General features: G+C 54.3%; 1 protein-coding gene across 1 annotated transcript; it reads right to left on the reverse strand.

The window, feature by feature from the left end:
* ECHS1 (enoyl-CoA hydratase, short chain 1) lies at positions 1-11,338 on the reverse strand. The gene is made up of 8 exons (XM_054435128.2): positions 10,999-11,338; positions 8,344-8,541; positions 7,702-7,829; positions 6,527-6,626; positions 4,478-4,582; positions 3,496-3,615; positions 2,177-2,244; positions 1-467 (listed from the first exon to the last, which is right to left on the reverse strand). The coding sequence occupies exons 1-8, from the start codon at positions 11,084-11,086 to the stop codon at positions 402-404; spliced, it is 873 nt and encodes a 290-aa protein (XP_054291103.1). The 5' UTR covers positions 11,087-11,338; the 3' UTR covers positions 1-401.
* Between the last annotated feature and the right edge of the window lie 4,111 nt (positions 11,339-15,449).

Raw genomic sequence — 15,449 nt, forward strand, 5'->3', positions numbered from 1 at the left:
TAATCTGAATCGCTATCACTTTAATCAGCAGAGCATCTGTGTGAAGGCAGCAGACAGCGTTTCCCTCAGAGCAGCCCCATTCTTCAGCAGCAGGGACACAAGGACCTGCAGGCCCTGCTTTCCTTCTGAGCACAGCATGCCCAGAGGGACCAGTGGGGGCTCCTCAGCAGAATCTTAGATTTAGAAGAAGGTGCTCCAGTCAGGACACAAACACGGACCCTCACAGGCTGGGTGAAGAAGGCTGTCATGCCGTGAGGTCGGGCCATGACCACGCAGCAATTGGAGAGAAACTGCACACCACGGACACTGCTCTTGAAAAGAGGATGATTTACTTGCTTCTAAAACTGACAGGCTGCACTTGTCCTCTCCAAGCAGAGGTGTGAGGCAGGGGCAGCTGGTTCTCACTGGTCTTTGAAGTTGGCCTTTCTCTTTTCCACAAATGCGGTCATCCCTTCTTTCCGGTCATTCTGGTAGGAAAAGGAACAGAAACAGAGCTGGACACGCAGTCTCCTCACAGAGCCTGATGCCAATGTCCGCCCGTGTCTCCCTGGCCCTGCCTCACTCCTCATGCTCACAGGGGCCCAGGGGGCTGGGGAGGGAACTCAGCAGCAGGAACACCTGCCCAATCAGAGCTGGGCCTGGGCGAGGGGATTTTCACCGCCTCTCTCTACCAGTCTAGGTGACAGTCATTCAGGAGCCACTGTGTATGTCCAACAAGCTCACATCTAAAGAGCCTCAGATGCACCCATCTTGGTCACTCACCAAGTCATCAACTGGATGATGGGTGACCTGTATCAGGGGCTACTCTGTGTTGGAGTAGGACATAGTAGGACATGAGAACTCAACTCTGCATCTGCTTTTCTTACACTGTGTGCACGTGTGTCCCCAGGTATGCGTGCACACACACACATGCATCTGTACCCCTTCCTCAGGTGCCCAAACCACTTTTAATTTTATAGAACAATGAAAACACCGAAGTATGACTTTCTCCCAGTGAAAGACATGAATTAAAATGGTAATCTGGCCAGGTGCAGTGGCTCATGCCTATAATCCCAGCACTGTGGGAGGCCGAGGCAGGCAGATCACTTGAGGTCAGGAGTTCAAGACCAGCCTGGCCAACATGGTGAAACTCTGCCTCTACTAAAAATACAAAAATTATCCAGGTGTGGTGGCGGGCACCTGTAATCACAGCTACTTGGGAGGCTGAAGCAGGAGAATCACTTGAACCCAGGAGGCAGAGGCTGCAATGAGCTGAGATCTCACCGCTGCACTCCAGCCTGGACGACAGAGCAAGACTCTGCCTCAAAGGGAAAAAAATAAAAATTATGATGGTAATTAGAGGAATTACTTTAAGTTACTAGCAGAAATCTTATAAAATATTGCTCTAAAGCTTCAGCTTATCTTATTAGAATACATTTGAGCCTATTCCAAATAATTGGAATGATCTAAAAAAATCATGGGTAAAATGAATTACATTTTTTTTTTCAGACAGTCTCACTCTGTCGCCCAGGCTGGAGTGCAGTGGTGTGATCTCGGCTCACTGTAACCTCCGCCTCTGGGTTCAAGCGATTCTCCTGCCTCAACCTCCAGAGTAGCTGGGATTACAGGCACCTGACACCACACCTGGCTAATATTTTGGATTTTTAGTAGAGACAGGTTTCGCCATGTTGCCCAGGCTGGTTTCAAACTCCTGAGCTCAGGCAATCCACCCGCCTCAGCCTCCCAAAGTGCTGGGATTACAGGCGTGAGCCACTGCGCCCGGCCTCATTTTTTAAAAAAGTCTTTTTTTTGAGATGGGGTCTTGCTTTGCTGCCCAGTTGGACTCGAACGACCCGCCTCAGCCTCCCAGGAAGCTGGGGCTACCGATGCTCGACCCCTGCCCAGCTGAAACTGCATTTTCAATAAAGGAGCTGCTTGAGGGTGCAATTCATAGACCTCACATAACAGGAAAAACAAGAAAAGCCCCTGTAAGGTTTCTGTACTTTTGACCTTCCACATGCTCTACTTTTTTCCTAACATCAAGACCCACTGATAGAACAAATCTGATCCCGTTAAAGGTGAGGCTGGCAGTTCTGACCAGGAAGAAACGATACTTAATGATAAAATTTAAAAGGAAATTCCCAGCAACTTGTGTGACTGGAATTTGCTTGATTCTCCGGTTGAACAGTTTACTCACGGTGGCAAAGGTTGAATAAAAGAGTTTCTTCTCCAACTTACTTCCTTCTGTTAATGTCATTTCAAAAGCTGAAAAACAAAGTCCCAGAGTTATGAACGGAGATATTACATGCAGAACTTTTCCTGCACGGTGACAGGAAGCCCTCCTCACTGACCCACGCACAACTGTGCTTTCGACGCGGCCCGGCCCTGCGCAGGCTTCCATGGTGCTGCCCTTCTCGAAGGCACTGCCCCAGCGGAGACCTGGCAGAACCAACAGCTCTCCTATGGCCCCCAAACGTCACGCTCAGGTGGCCCAGGGCCCCAAGAAGGGAGAGGAACTGGATGAAAGGTGAGATGGCAAACTGTGCCCTTGAGGAGAGGCTGTGAGGCAGCAATGGGGCTGCAAACAGAGAAAAATAACCAAGGATGAAAACCAGGAAGGACAGCACGGGAGCCAGAGCTGGGCGCGGCTGACACCAAGAACGCCTTTGGCTCTGCTCATTCCAGGCCCCTTCTTTGCACGAGGCCAAGCAGAGCAGATCCGGGTGCGCAGATGGAGGCAGGCGCTGTGGTTCCAGGGCTGGTGCCAGCATCCTCTCCGAGGGGAGCACGACCTTGCCAAACGCCTCTGGCGACAGCAGCCTCCTTTCTTTCAAAATGCTCTCCTCACTGTAACCTGCCTCAAACCAACGACAAGCCCGGGGGATGGCCACACCCTCGAGATAAACGCACTCAGAGAGGTTAGGGGACCTGCCTGGGGCCACCCATACCTGTCCGGACTCAACCAGCTAACAACCACCTCATTCCATATGCTGAGAATAAATTGTGACATTAAAACTCGAGCATTTCTGAGGAGGGGGAGGTTCAGATCCACTTCCCTGGCACAGGGAGAACTAAAAGGATCCAGGCCAAGAATGAACAGCGTGGCGTTGGCCTGCAAGCCTCTGCGTAGCCACCTGCCAGGCACACGTGCAGCCACCAACCCCAGGTCCCGGGAGGTGAACCGAGCCTCCCCATGGGCGAGACCATTTTACTTTTGGGACCTCTGCTCCCTTCTCAGCCTTTCCCTGCCATGGCCAGCTCTGTACTGCCCTCACCTCCCAGGCCTGGCTCAGTTCTTGGGCCCTGGTACAAAGCGGAGCTGGGAACATCTCAGCGGAGTTCCTGAGTGCGTGACCAGAAACCACAACTCTACAGACAGCAGAACTGAGACACTGAGAACCATTTCTGCTCAGGACGGCTTAAGGCATATTCATTTGGAGCCAGGAAGCTGCTGCTCAGAAATACTGACAGCCACGGAGGCCTCTCCAAGTTTCTCTTCCTGGCAGGATCCCCTACCTGCATTCACTGATTCTTTGGCCATCGCTGCTATAATTTTAGAATTGCTGGCAATTTTTTCTGCACACTGGATGGCTTCTTCCACCAGTGTCTCAACAGGACAAATCTTGCTTACAAGACCTGAAACACAAGAAAGTCGGTGAGTGATGTGCAGAAACAGCATTTGTTTATTCCTTCTCGAGTGAGTGGCCGCTGGGGAGCAGCGTGGCTGGAGCACCCCAGCCTCTGGACGCTAAGCAAGGGCAGCTTCCACACAGGAAGTGCCTCCCGTGCCCCTTCCCCAGTGCTGAGTGCTCTTGGTACTGCGGTCACTGTGCTCTCAGACATGTGGGCCAGGCTGTCCACAGCTCCAACGGCAGAGGCAGCCAGACACGGGGACCACGATCACCAACAGGGCAGTGGGGGGACCGGCCACTGAGGCCTGGAGGTGCCTGTTGCTTACACTGGATTTTGGGGACACAATTGCTGGGCTGTGATTCTGTACCAGATACTTACGTGTGGTTCCACTTCCGTACATACAGTACTTCAAAATGTATAAACAAAAGGCAGTCAGTCTTCTCCCAGGTCCTCAGGACCCAAAAGCTCATGCAACCACCGTGGGGGCACCTGGATGCCGCCCGGGGTTTCCGTGGGGCTCCCGCGAGGGGGACACCTGGATGCCGCCCGGGGTTTCCGTGGGGCTCCCGCGAGGGGGACACCTGGATGCCGCCCGGGGTTTCCGTGGGGCTCCCGCGAGGGGGACGCCTGGATGCCGCCCGGGGTTTCCCTGGGGCTCCCGCGAGGGGGACACCTGGATGCCGCCCCGGGTTTCTGTGGGGCTCCCGCGAGGGGGACACGTGGATGCAGCTCTGGGTTTCTGTGGGGCTCCCGCGAGGGGGACACGTGGATGCAGCTCTGGGTTTCTGTGGGGCTCCCACGAGGGGGACACCTGGATGCTGCCCCGGGTTTCCATGTGGCTTTTGCGGGTAGCCCCAACCCATACCTGCTTGCTTGGCATCCTGGGCTGAGATCCGGTCACCGGTGAGGACCATCTCCATCGCCAGCGACTTCCCAACAGTACGGGTGAGTCTCTGGGTGCCACCCGCACCTGCGGGGAGGAGCTGGTCATGGCTGGCACTGTGATGAGTGAACCCAAGAAGACATCACAGCTGTGCAGCCAGCAAGTTCCAAGGGGCTTAAGATAGGCCCTGAGACAAGGTCCAGGGGTCAGAGGCCGGGCAGCACAAGAGCCCAGGAACATCAGGGGCAGCAGCCCCTTTTCAAGCTCAGGCCCCACATCTGGTGCTCCCCTGTGGGCAAAGGATTACCTAGGTGCCGAGGCAAGAGACTGAAGGCAAAAACTGTTTTGGTATAATAAAGAAAATAGTTAGAATAACAATAGTCATAATACAAATTAGATATAGAGATGATCATGGACAATTATCAATCATTATTATAAACATTATTAATCATTAGCTTTTATATTACTCTTTGTTCCATTACTATATAACCTGGGAATAACCGGCGGGTATAGGGTCAGGTGCTGAAGGGACATGGTGAGGAGACCTAGAAGGCAAGACGTGAGCCCTCTGTCACACCTGCATAAGGGCCGCTTGAGGGCTCCTTGGTCAAGCGGTAACGCCAGTGTCTGGGAAGGCACCCGTTACTTAGCAGACCGCGAAAGGAAGTCTCCTTTCCTTGGAGGAGTCAGGGAACGCTCTGCTCCAGCAGCTTCTTGTGGGAGGCGGGATGTTATCCAGGCCTGCCCGCAGTCATCCGGAGGCCTAACCCCCTCCCTGTGGTGCTTCAATGATCACACTCCTTGTCCACTTTCATGCTCCTCCCGTACTCCTGGATCCTCTTTGAAGTTCGTAGCAGATAGCGGAAGAAATAGTGAAAGTCTTAAAGTCTTTGGTCTTTCTTATAAGTGCAAAGAAGAAAACACTGACATTTGCTGCCTTCCCTTTCTGCTTCGGCTACCTAAGAGGGAAGGACCCCCTGTCCTGTGATCACATGACTTCCTTCACCTTGTCAATCACTTAGAAGATTCACCCTCCTTACCCTGCCCCCTTGTCCTGTATGCAATAAATATCAGCGCGCCCAGCCATTCGGGGCCACTACCGGTCTCCACCTCTTGATGGTAGTGGTCCCCTGGGCCCAGCTGCTTTTTCTTTATCTCTTTGTCTTGTGTCTTTATTTCTTACAATCTCTCGTCTCCGCACACGGGGAGAACACCCGCTAAGCCCCGTAGGGCTGGACCCTACACTCCCCCAACACCCTGACACTGGATCGAGGTGGTGGATCTGTGGGGCCCTCCCCAGCCTCTGTGGTCAACATATTAGAAGCTTATAGGCCTCCCTGACCCCAGGCACTGGTCCCTTACAGTAGCAGCTGTTCTAGGGATCAGACCCTGAACAAACGCGCCAAGCTCACAGCTCAAGGCCTCAGAATCGGCCTGGTCAAATTCAGAGGGCAGCGAAGGGCGCCCTGAGTGCAGCTGCTCCCCTCAGGGTCTCAACTCCCTCCTGGCTGTTCGGCCTGGGCCCACCCTTCCTACCAGGAGGACCCTGGGGTTAGAGGGTGTTGCTCTTTGCCAAGAGCCCAGGCCCTTCTCATGGGCCTGGGTCGGGGGTCTGACTCCCCACCCTGAACTCAGGCCATGTGACCTCCATGGCCAGTGAGATGGCAGTGGGCAGAGCTCCCAGTGCCACCCAGGGTCACCATAAGGTTCTCTCTCTGCCATGGACACGAATCACAAGCAAGAACTGTCATGGTTAGAAGCCAGTGTTACCCAGGACCAGCCTCTCCCAACACCATCAGATGTGGGACCTGGGCACAGTCACAGGAGCCACAGTCCCAGGACTCTGAGGCCCCCCCCAAGCTCTGTCACAACCACTCTAGCCTCCGTGGCTGTCCACAGAGGGACCACTGACCAGCCATGGGGCTGTCCATCCAGGGCCTCTGGTCAGATATGAGCTGTGGGCCCTGAAACACAGGCAGATTTTGAGTAATTACCTAAGGCATCTATGCCACAGACAGTGTCACTCTTTACCTGGGATGGTTCCTATTAAGATCTCCGGCTGTGCAAACTGGGCCTTCTCACCGGCATAGATGATATCACACATCATGGCAAGCTCACAGCCCCCGCCAAACTGTAAAACATTTGGCATCAGGAGAGTCTTACCAGGGGAACCCAGTCAGAAATCGCTCTGCTTGCTTATTCAAATTTTCCATTTAAAAGAAACAGTGTTGGGGGTATGACAAAGACTAACATAGTGGCACCAAACTAGATAATTGTTATGATAAGTTAACTACAGATGGTTGATGCTGTTTACCAGGGGTGGCAAACATTCTGTAAAGGGCCATGAGGGTCTTACAGGCTCTGCTGTCCGACTCAACTCTGCTGCTGTGGCTGAAATGCAGCCACAGAGGCTAGGTGCACAGGCGGGTGTGGCTGTGCCGAGAAAACTCCATCCGCAGACCCCCGGCTTACGCGGAAGGGAGCGTCATGAAATGATCACAATCCGCAGACCCCTGGCTTACGCGGAAGGGAGCGTCATGAAATGATCACAATCCGCAGACCCCTGGCTTACACAGAAGGGAGCGTCATGAAATAATCACAATCCGCAGACCCCTGGCTTACGCGGAAGGGAGCGTCATGAAATGATCACAATCCGCAGACCCCTGGCTTACGCGGAAGGGAGCGTCATGAAATGATCACAATCCGCAGACCCCTGGCTTACGCGGAAGGGAGCGTCATGAAATGATCACAATCCGCAGACCCCTGGCTTACGCGGAAGGGAGCGTCATGAAATGATCACAATCCGCAGACCCCTGGCTTACGCGGAAGGGAGCGTCATGAAATGATCACATTGCTTCCCTATAGGCCAAGATGAGTCTCAGCACTTCAAACAGTCCCAGGACACAGAACTTTTAAAAGGAGCAAAAGAAACTAGTTTATAGATGTAGCCAAAGCCAACAACTCTCTTCCCCTGCCCTGGAAGAGAAGCTTGCTGGGGAGAAGCTGTCAGGTGAACAGCCATGAAAAAAGCAGTTGCCAGGACGTGTCCTCTCCACACAGTTCCCGGCTCTTTAGCACCATGAGGCAGGAAAGGAGGCTGCTGGCCTGGGAACTAAAGGCCTCTTCAAAATAAAAATCTGTTACGCTGTGTATGCACAGCACAGTTCCTTCAACCACGAGAGGAGACTCTTGGCAGCAACACTCACGGCATAGCCATTGACAGCAGCGATGACTGGCTTCTTGATCTGGGTGAGGTGGTCCCAGTGCTTCAAGAACTTGCTGGAGTAACAGTCCTGGAAACTCAGGTTCTGCATTTCCTTGATATCAGCTCCAGCTAGCAGGAGTGGAAAGGAGGTTCCGGTTACCAGAGAGCAGAGAGCCCACCCGTCCTATATCCCCCAGACCAACAAGGAGCTTCAGAGCACACCAGACACAGTCACTGGGGTTGCTGGGCACGGCTGACACCAGGCCATGTGGACAGCTGTAGGGACGCTGTAATGCTATAACAGAAGTTAGGCACAGGGGCCCTGGGGCAGGCGGCAGGTGCGAGGGAGGCGCCCACAGAGGCTGGGCATATTCGTCAGGGCATAAGCCCTCGACACACACAAAGCCTGACTGCCAAGGACCTAAACCCCTTTGAAGAAGCTATTTTGCTGGTGGAACACATGCGGCTCTCCGGCATACACAAAGCCGCTCATGCAAGCCGTTCCCAGGACCGTCTTCACTCGACATTTGAGGGAGTCCCCAGTCACCATCACCGAGGGGCAAGTCTGTCTGGAGGTTTCTCCCAAGGCCACACGTGCCTCCCACATCTGCCCAGACACAAAGGCCTCCACTGCCGCGCGTACCTGCAAAGGCCTTATCCCCGCCGGTGAGGACAATGGCCCCCACAGCTGGGTCCTCCTCGAAGATCTTCAGGGCCTGGTTGAGCTCGTCAATCAGGCCATCGCAAAGTGCATTGAGGGCCTTGGGGCGGTTCAGTTGGATCAACCCCACGGTGTTATTCTTCCCTCTTTTTTCTGCGATGATGTACTCAAAGTTAGCACCTACAGCAAGAAGGCAAAAAGGGGTATCTATTCACACAGATATCAAACTGGGGAGAGTGGGGGAAGGCATGTGGCCCCATCGGTGGATACAGTGTGACCCCAAGAGGCCCTCTGAGGGCTCCCTGCCCAGTCCTCAGTGGCTCCAGGTGTAGCTCTCGGCCACAAGGATAGATGGTAGCCTTGGTACCATTCTCTCTGCTTTCACATGTGTTTGAACATGTCCTAAAGAAAATCCCCGGGCCGGACGCGATGGCTCACGCCTGTAATCCCAGCAGTTTGGGAGGCCAAAGCAGGCGGATCACAAGGTCAGGAGATCGAGACCATCCTGGCTAACACGGTGAAACGCCGTCTCTACCTAAAATACAAAAAATTAGTTGGGTGTTGTGGCGGGTGCCTGTAGTCCCAGCTACTCGGGAGGCTGAGGCAGGAGAATGGCGTGAACCCGGGAGGTGGAGCTTGCAGTGAGCTGAGATCATGTCACTGCACTCCAGCCTGGGTGATAGAGTGAGACTCCATCTCAAAAAAAAGAAAAAAAGAAAAATCCCCAGCACAGAACACAGCCCACGGCCGCTTTCCTTCTCCTGATATGCCTTGGTCAGCTCTTCCCAGGACACCACACTGGAGACAGCCCTGGACTCTGCTGAGACAAGGCACCAGGAAACACCTTCTTTCAACAAATGCCAACAGGTGAGGGGGTGTAAGCCAGCTCCTTGCACTTGGTGCCACGCCAGTGCCAAGATCTCTGGCCGACTGGATGCAGGGTGGGGGATGTGAAAATCCTGGGTGTTCCTGCGGCATTAAGATCAGGCACAGGTCTGGTGCAGCAGGCCAGCCTGGAAATGGGAGACGCAGGCACATCTCGGGTTGGCCTGCTGCACAGGACCTGTGCTGCTGGGTGGACAGCAAGGTGGGAAGGAGACAAAGGACAATGGTGTTCCAGGGGTGAGAAGGTGAACCTGAAAAGACAAAGGTAGCCTGTGTGTTGGGTGCTTGCCTCTGTTAGTAGCAAAGCAGGGATCATAGTCCCTGTACTGTGGGTTTCTTTTATTTGTTTTTTTGTTTTTTTTTTTGAGACTGAGTCTCACTCTATTGCCCAGGCTGGAGTGCAGTAGTGCAATCTCGGCTCACTGTGACCTCTGCCTACAGGGTTTAGGTGATTCTCCTGCCTCAGCCTCCCGAGTAGCTGGGACCATGGTCACACACCACCACACCCGGCTAATTTTTGTAGTTTTAGTAGACATGGGGTTTCACCATGTTGCCCAAGGTGGTCTCGATGACCTCAGGTGATCCACCTGCCTCAGCCTCCCAAAGTGCTGGGATTATAGGCATGAGCCACTGTGCCCCGCCGTATCCTGTGGGTTTCTAGGGGTAACTGGAAGATCACAGGTGACGTGTCTGGCAGCAGTGCCTGCCATGCAAGATTCCAGGAAAGGGCTGCTGTCAGGGTGGAGAAGCCGAAGGCCAAGGAGAGCCTGGGGCTGAAACCAACACAACTCAGCGGTCCACTGCTACACAGGGTGAGGGAGGAAGAGGAAGCAAGAGTTCTTCCCCAGCCCAAGGCATGGCCCAAGATTCCTCAGATATGAGAGCCGGTGATGGCCCCTGATGAGTGGGGCCCCGGGTGAGCCGCGAGGGAGGAAGACGGCAGCCCCCTGTGGCTGGGGAGGAGGTGTCAGCTTTTCCCTTGGGACCCTCTGAGGGGTGGCCCTGGACAGGAGGCACCCAGGACAAAATGTACCTGCATGTCCTGTTCTCGGGCTGGCCTGCTGCACAGGAGCTACACCTGCTCTTAGAGCCGAGGGAACACCTGGGATTTTCACAATCCCCACCCTGCGCCCAGCTGGCCAGAGGTCTTGGCATTGGGGCAGTACCAGCCAGCCGCCGGGCCTCCCGCAGGACCTGGCCTGGTGACAGTGGCCTCCTGCAGAGCCAGGCGGGGGGTGGGGATGCGGGTCAGGGTCAGGTGGGTGGTGTCGGTGCGGGGTGGCGGGTGGTGGTGGAGTGTTAAGCCTGGGTCAGGCTGTGGGTGCGGGTCAGGTGGCGGGTGCAGCACTAGGCGAGGGGGGTGTTGCAGGCCTGAGCCAGGCAGGGGCTGCGGGTCGGGGTCAGGTGGTAGGTGCCGGGTCAAGCAGGAGAGTGCGGAGTCAGGCCCTGGGGATGCGGGATCGGACGGAAGAGGGGTGCGGGGTCAGGCCGGGGGGTGCGGGGTCAGGCGGAGTGGGGTGCGGGGTCAGGCCGGGGGGTGCGCGGTCACGTCGGGGGGTGCAGGGTCAGGCGGAGTGGGGTGCGGGTAGGGGTCAGGTGAGGGTGCAGGGTCAGGCGGAAGAGGGGTGTGGGTTGGGGTCAGGTGGGGGATGCGGGCTCAGGTGGGAGGGGGGTGCGGTCTGGGATCTGGTCTGGGCGTGCAGGTCGGAGTCAGGAGGAGATTCGGACCGCCAGCTCTCACCGCGCACTCACCCGAGGCGAAGGGACGCCAGGCGGGACAGCGAACCGGGGGCCTCAGCGGGCCGCGGACGCAGGACAGCAGGACACGCAGGGTGGCCATGGCGCTCCGGACTCCTCGCCCGGCCCCGCGGAGCCGCCCTCTCGCCTAGCCTTTCAGGACTCGCTCCGCCCACAGGCCAGTGCCGCGAGACCAGGCGGCCCTCGCGAGATCAGCCCGGGCAGAGTGGGAGGGGCGCTCTCCTCCAGGCCCCGCCCCCAGGCCCGAGCTGCCGCTCGCGGATCTAAGTCCGAGGGGCGTCCCCGGGACCCCGCCCTGGGCTGGGACCAGCGCTCTCTAGGCCCCACCACAGTCGCCCGCGCCCCCGCCCCAGCCCTCGGGGTCCCAACTGGCCCCGGGGAGACCGCGCGGATGCGAAGGCGGAGGCAACGGCGGCGCCTGCCGGGCTCTGCGCCGCCTCCCCGCGCCCGCCCGCGTCTGCAGCAGCAGACACAGCGCGCCCAGGCGCAGGGCCAGGCACGGTGGCAGCGGCGTGGGCACTGAACGCCACATTGGGAACAGTTTTATTTTCATGTACACAGGACTTCAACAGATTTAAATAATAAAATTTTGATTCATTTAAGTTATTTTGTTTATAACTTTTAAATATCTAGACAAGTATTGTGGAGCATCCATTTGTGTACTTGGCCGGATTCTGCAAACGCCAGGGTGGAGATAAAACCACCCTGGATAAAATGGAATGGAAAGCGAAACGGCTATTGTGACCGGTGGAGGGTGTCCAGGTTCTTGACGTCTTGAACAAAGAACTGGACAAAACGCACAAACAAAGCAAGGAAAGAAGGAAGCAACAACAGCGAGATTTATGGAAAACAAAAGTGTGGCCGGGCGCGGTGGCTCAGGCCTGTAATCCCAGCACTTTGGGAGGCCAAGGCGGGCAGATCACCTGAGGTCAGGAGTTTGAGACCAGCCTGGCCAACATGGTGAAACCCCCCTCTCTACTAAAAACACAAAAATTAGCCGGGCATGGTGGTGCACGCCTGTGGTCTCAGCTACTCGGGAGGCTGAGGCAGGAGAATTGCTTGAATCCAGGAGGCGGAGGTTGCAGTGAGCCGAGATTGCACCACTGCCCTCCAGCCTGGGCGATAGAGCCAGACTTTGTCTCAAAAAAGAAACAAGAAAAGACAACGAAAATAACTCCACAGTGTGGGAGCGGCTGAGCATAGGGGCTCAAGAGCCCCGTTACAGATTTTTTTGGGGGTTTAAATACCCTGTAGAGGTTTCCATTGGTTACTTGGTGTAGGCCCTATGTAAATGGAGAGGACACTTCCTGTCATAGGGGAAGTGTTTCCATTTGATTTAGTTCTAGGGAGTCAGCATGAATTGGCCTCCAGACCCTGTTCTCCTGCCTCACTATGTTCAAGAAAATAATTCAATTCAAACCAAAAATGAACATGCACCAAAATTTTATTTCAAGACTGAGGGTAAAATGAAGACATCTCGTGTAAGTAGAAACAAATCAACAACAAACCTTTACTAAAAGACGCTCTATATTAGTGTAGTTAAACCTCTGGGACAGACAGGCTCAAAATGAAAAGGCTCAAACAGAAAATAGGTTTATTTCCTTCCTTCCTTCCTTCCTTCCTTCTCCTTCACCTTCTCTTCTTTCCTTTCTTTCTTGTCTTGCTGTCACCCAGGCTGGAGTGCAGTGGTGTCATCCCGGCTCATTGTAGCTTGCGCCTCCCGGGTTCAAGCAATTCTCCTGCCTCAGCCTCCTGAGTAGTTGGGACTACAGGTGCTTACCACCATGCCTGGCTAATATTTATAGTTTTTTAGTAGAGTCAGGAGTTTTGCCATGTTGGCCAGGCTGTTCTCGAACTCCTGACCTCAAGTGATCCACCGGTCTCGGCCTCCCAAAGTGCTGGGATTACAGGAGTGGGCCACCGTGCCCGCCAAGAGGTTTCCTTTCTAACAACCCAGGAGGCCGGGCAGCTCCCGTCCTCCATCAAGTAATTTAGCCACAAAAGCACAAGCAACAAAGGGAGAACATATGTAAATTGGATTTCACCAAAATTTAAAACTTTTATGTCTGAAAGGACACTACCAAGATAGTGAGAGGACTGAACAGACATTCCTCCAATGAAGATAATCAATGTCAGATAAGCTCAGCATCACGAATCATTAGGGAAATGCAAACTGACACCTCAGTGATACGACGTCACATCTACTGTGCTGGCTGCAATAAAAAGCCCAACAGTCACAGCAGGGTGTGGGGGACATGAGCGGAGAACGCTGGTACACTGCCAGCAGGAATGGAAAATGGTGCAGTCACTTTGGAAAACAGTCTGTTGTTTCCTCAAAAGGTCAAACAGCAACTCCACTCTTAGGTGTACACCCCAGAGAAATGATGACAAATGTCCACAAAAACTTAGACATGAACGTTCATAGCAACATTATTCATGATAGCCAAAAAGTGGGAAAAAGCCAATTGTCCATCAACTCATGAATGGATAAACAAAATGTCATATATCCAAACAATGGATACATTAGAATGTATTAGACTATACAATGGACTCTATTCAGGAGTAAAAAAGAAAGAAGCGCTGATACACATTACAAAATGGACAAGCCTTGAAAATGTTATGCTCAGTGAAAAAAGCCAGACACAAAGGCCGTGCATTGAATGATTCAATTTCTATGAAACGTACAGAACAGGCAAATCCACAGAGACAGAAACTAGATTAGTGGTCACCAGGTGCTGGAGGGAGGGGGTAATGGGGTGACTGCTAAGGGATATCCCCATTTGCTTTATAGGGTGATGAAAATGTTCTAAACTTGGGGCCTGGTGCAGTGGTTCATAGCCGTAATCCCAGCACTTTGGGAGGCCAAGGCAGGTGGATCACCTGAGGTCAGGTGTTCAAGACCAGCCTGGTCCAACATGGTGAAACTCTGTCTCTACTAAATGTACAAAAATTAGCTGGGCGTAGTGGCACGCACCTGTAATCCCAGCTACTTGGGAGGCTGAGGCAGGAGAATTGCTTGAACCTGGAAGGCAGAGGTTGCAGTGAGCCAAGGTAGTGTCACTGCACTCCAGCCTGGGCAACAGAGCAAGACTCCATCCCAAAAAACAAAACAAAACAAAATAAAAAAGTTCTAAACTGGATGATGGTGACAGTGGCACAACTCTGTAACTAAACTGAACACCATTGAATTGAACACTTTAAACGGGAGAAGTCTTACAGCATGATGTCTATATCAATAAAGTTATTTTAAAAAATGAACAAGCCTGATTCAGTCAAAGCCACATGGGTAGTTGCCACCTTGATCACCATAGGTGGCATCCCCCAAGGCTCTGTGGAGCTAGGAGAAGCACATACCTCGTACCAGTCAGACGGAAAAGAGGTTGTGTCTGTGTGTTCCAGCTGGTGGCTCTGGCATGGCAGGATTGTCCAGGACTGGCCGTGGTCACGTGCGCTCTCCATTTCAGAGCAAGGGGGACGGGTGACTAACCCAGCCCCAGGTCAGAGCATCAGCGGCAGGTGCTATTGGATTCAGGCTGTGGCACCACATCTAGGGGACAAAGAGCGCATCGGTTGTCCCCACCCTGCAGCTCTTGGGGTCCATGTCTTCTCTCTCTGCGCCATAAAGCCGGAGTTCCCATTTCAGTCACTACAATCACCCCTCCTTGCACCAGGTCTTCCAGGTGTGGGGCATGGGCATGTTTACCTCTGGCCTGTGTGGACCGCTGTGGGGAGGCTTGGCCAGCAAGTTGCTGAGCCAAGTAGCTTTTATGGGATCCTGCCACTCCACAAGAGGATCCGGGAGGCTGAACTAGAATTAAGTTAGAATCTTTCGGTTCCCCTTCGGGCTGGGCTCCCCGCAGGAACCAGGAACAGACTGGCCAGGAGGACATGATGGACCGGGAGGAGGTGACAGAGGCAAAGCCAGACCCTTCCTGTTCCATCTTGCAGAGGCTGTCCCAACGCGAGGTGAGGCCAGGTGCCTGGGGGACATCGATGCCTGACCAGAGCCCAGCCTGGACGGCCTTCCAGCAAAGGCTGGGCCCTGGCCGACAGTAACGGCCCAGGAGAATGAGGACACAGGGGAGTCTCGGGGCTGGAGGAGCTGGCTGACCAGATGGTGTCTGACACTGTGCTGAAAACAGGGCAGCAGTCCCCAGAGGCTGAGGGGCCAAAGTAGCCTGTCCACCCAAAGTGGCGAGGCCCACGCCTGTGCAGGAGGCCTGAGGCATGGGGTGGCATCCCTCACAGTTGTGCCCACCCAGCCTGTGCACAGGGTGATGTGCTCCTGTGCCTGGGCAGTGACCTGGGCCCTGCAGCCAGAGCAGCGGCAGCTCGATTTCACACAGAGCCACTAGGGAGTGGGCCGTCCCCTTGGCCATACCCGTGGGGGACCCAGTTCATCTGTGGAATTCAGGACCCCAGAGTATTTAATCTGCCATCTCAGG

This window comes from Pongo pygmaeus, chromosome 8, assembly GCF_028885625.2.
Source record: "Pongo pygmaeus isolate AG05252 chromosome 8, NHGRI_mPonPyg2-v2.0_pri, whole genome shotgun sequence".
NCBI classification, from domain to species: Eukaryota; Metazoa; Chordata; class Mammalia; order Primates; family Hominidae; genus Pongo; species Pongo pygmaeus.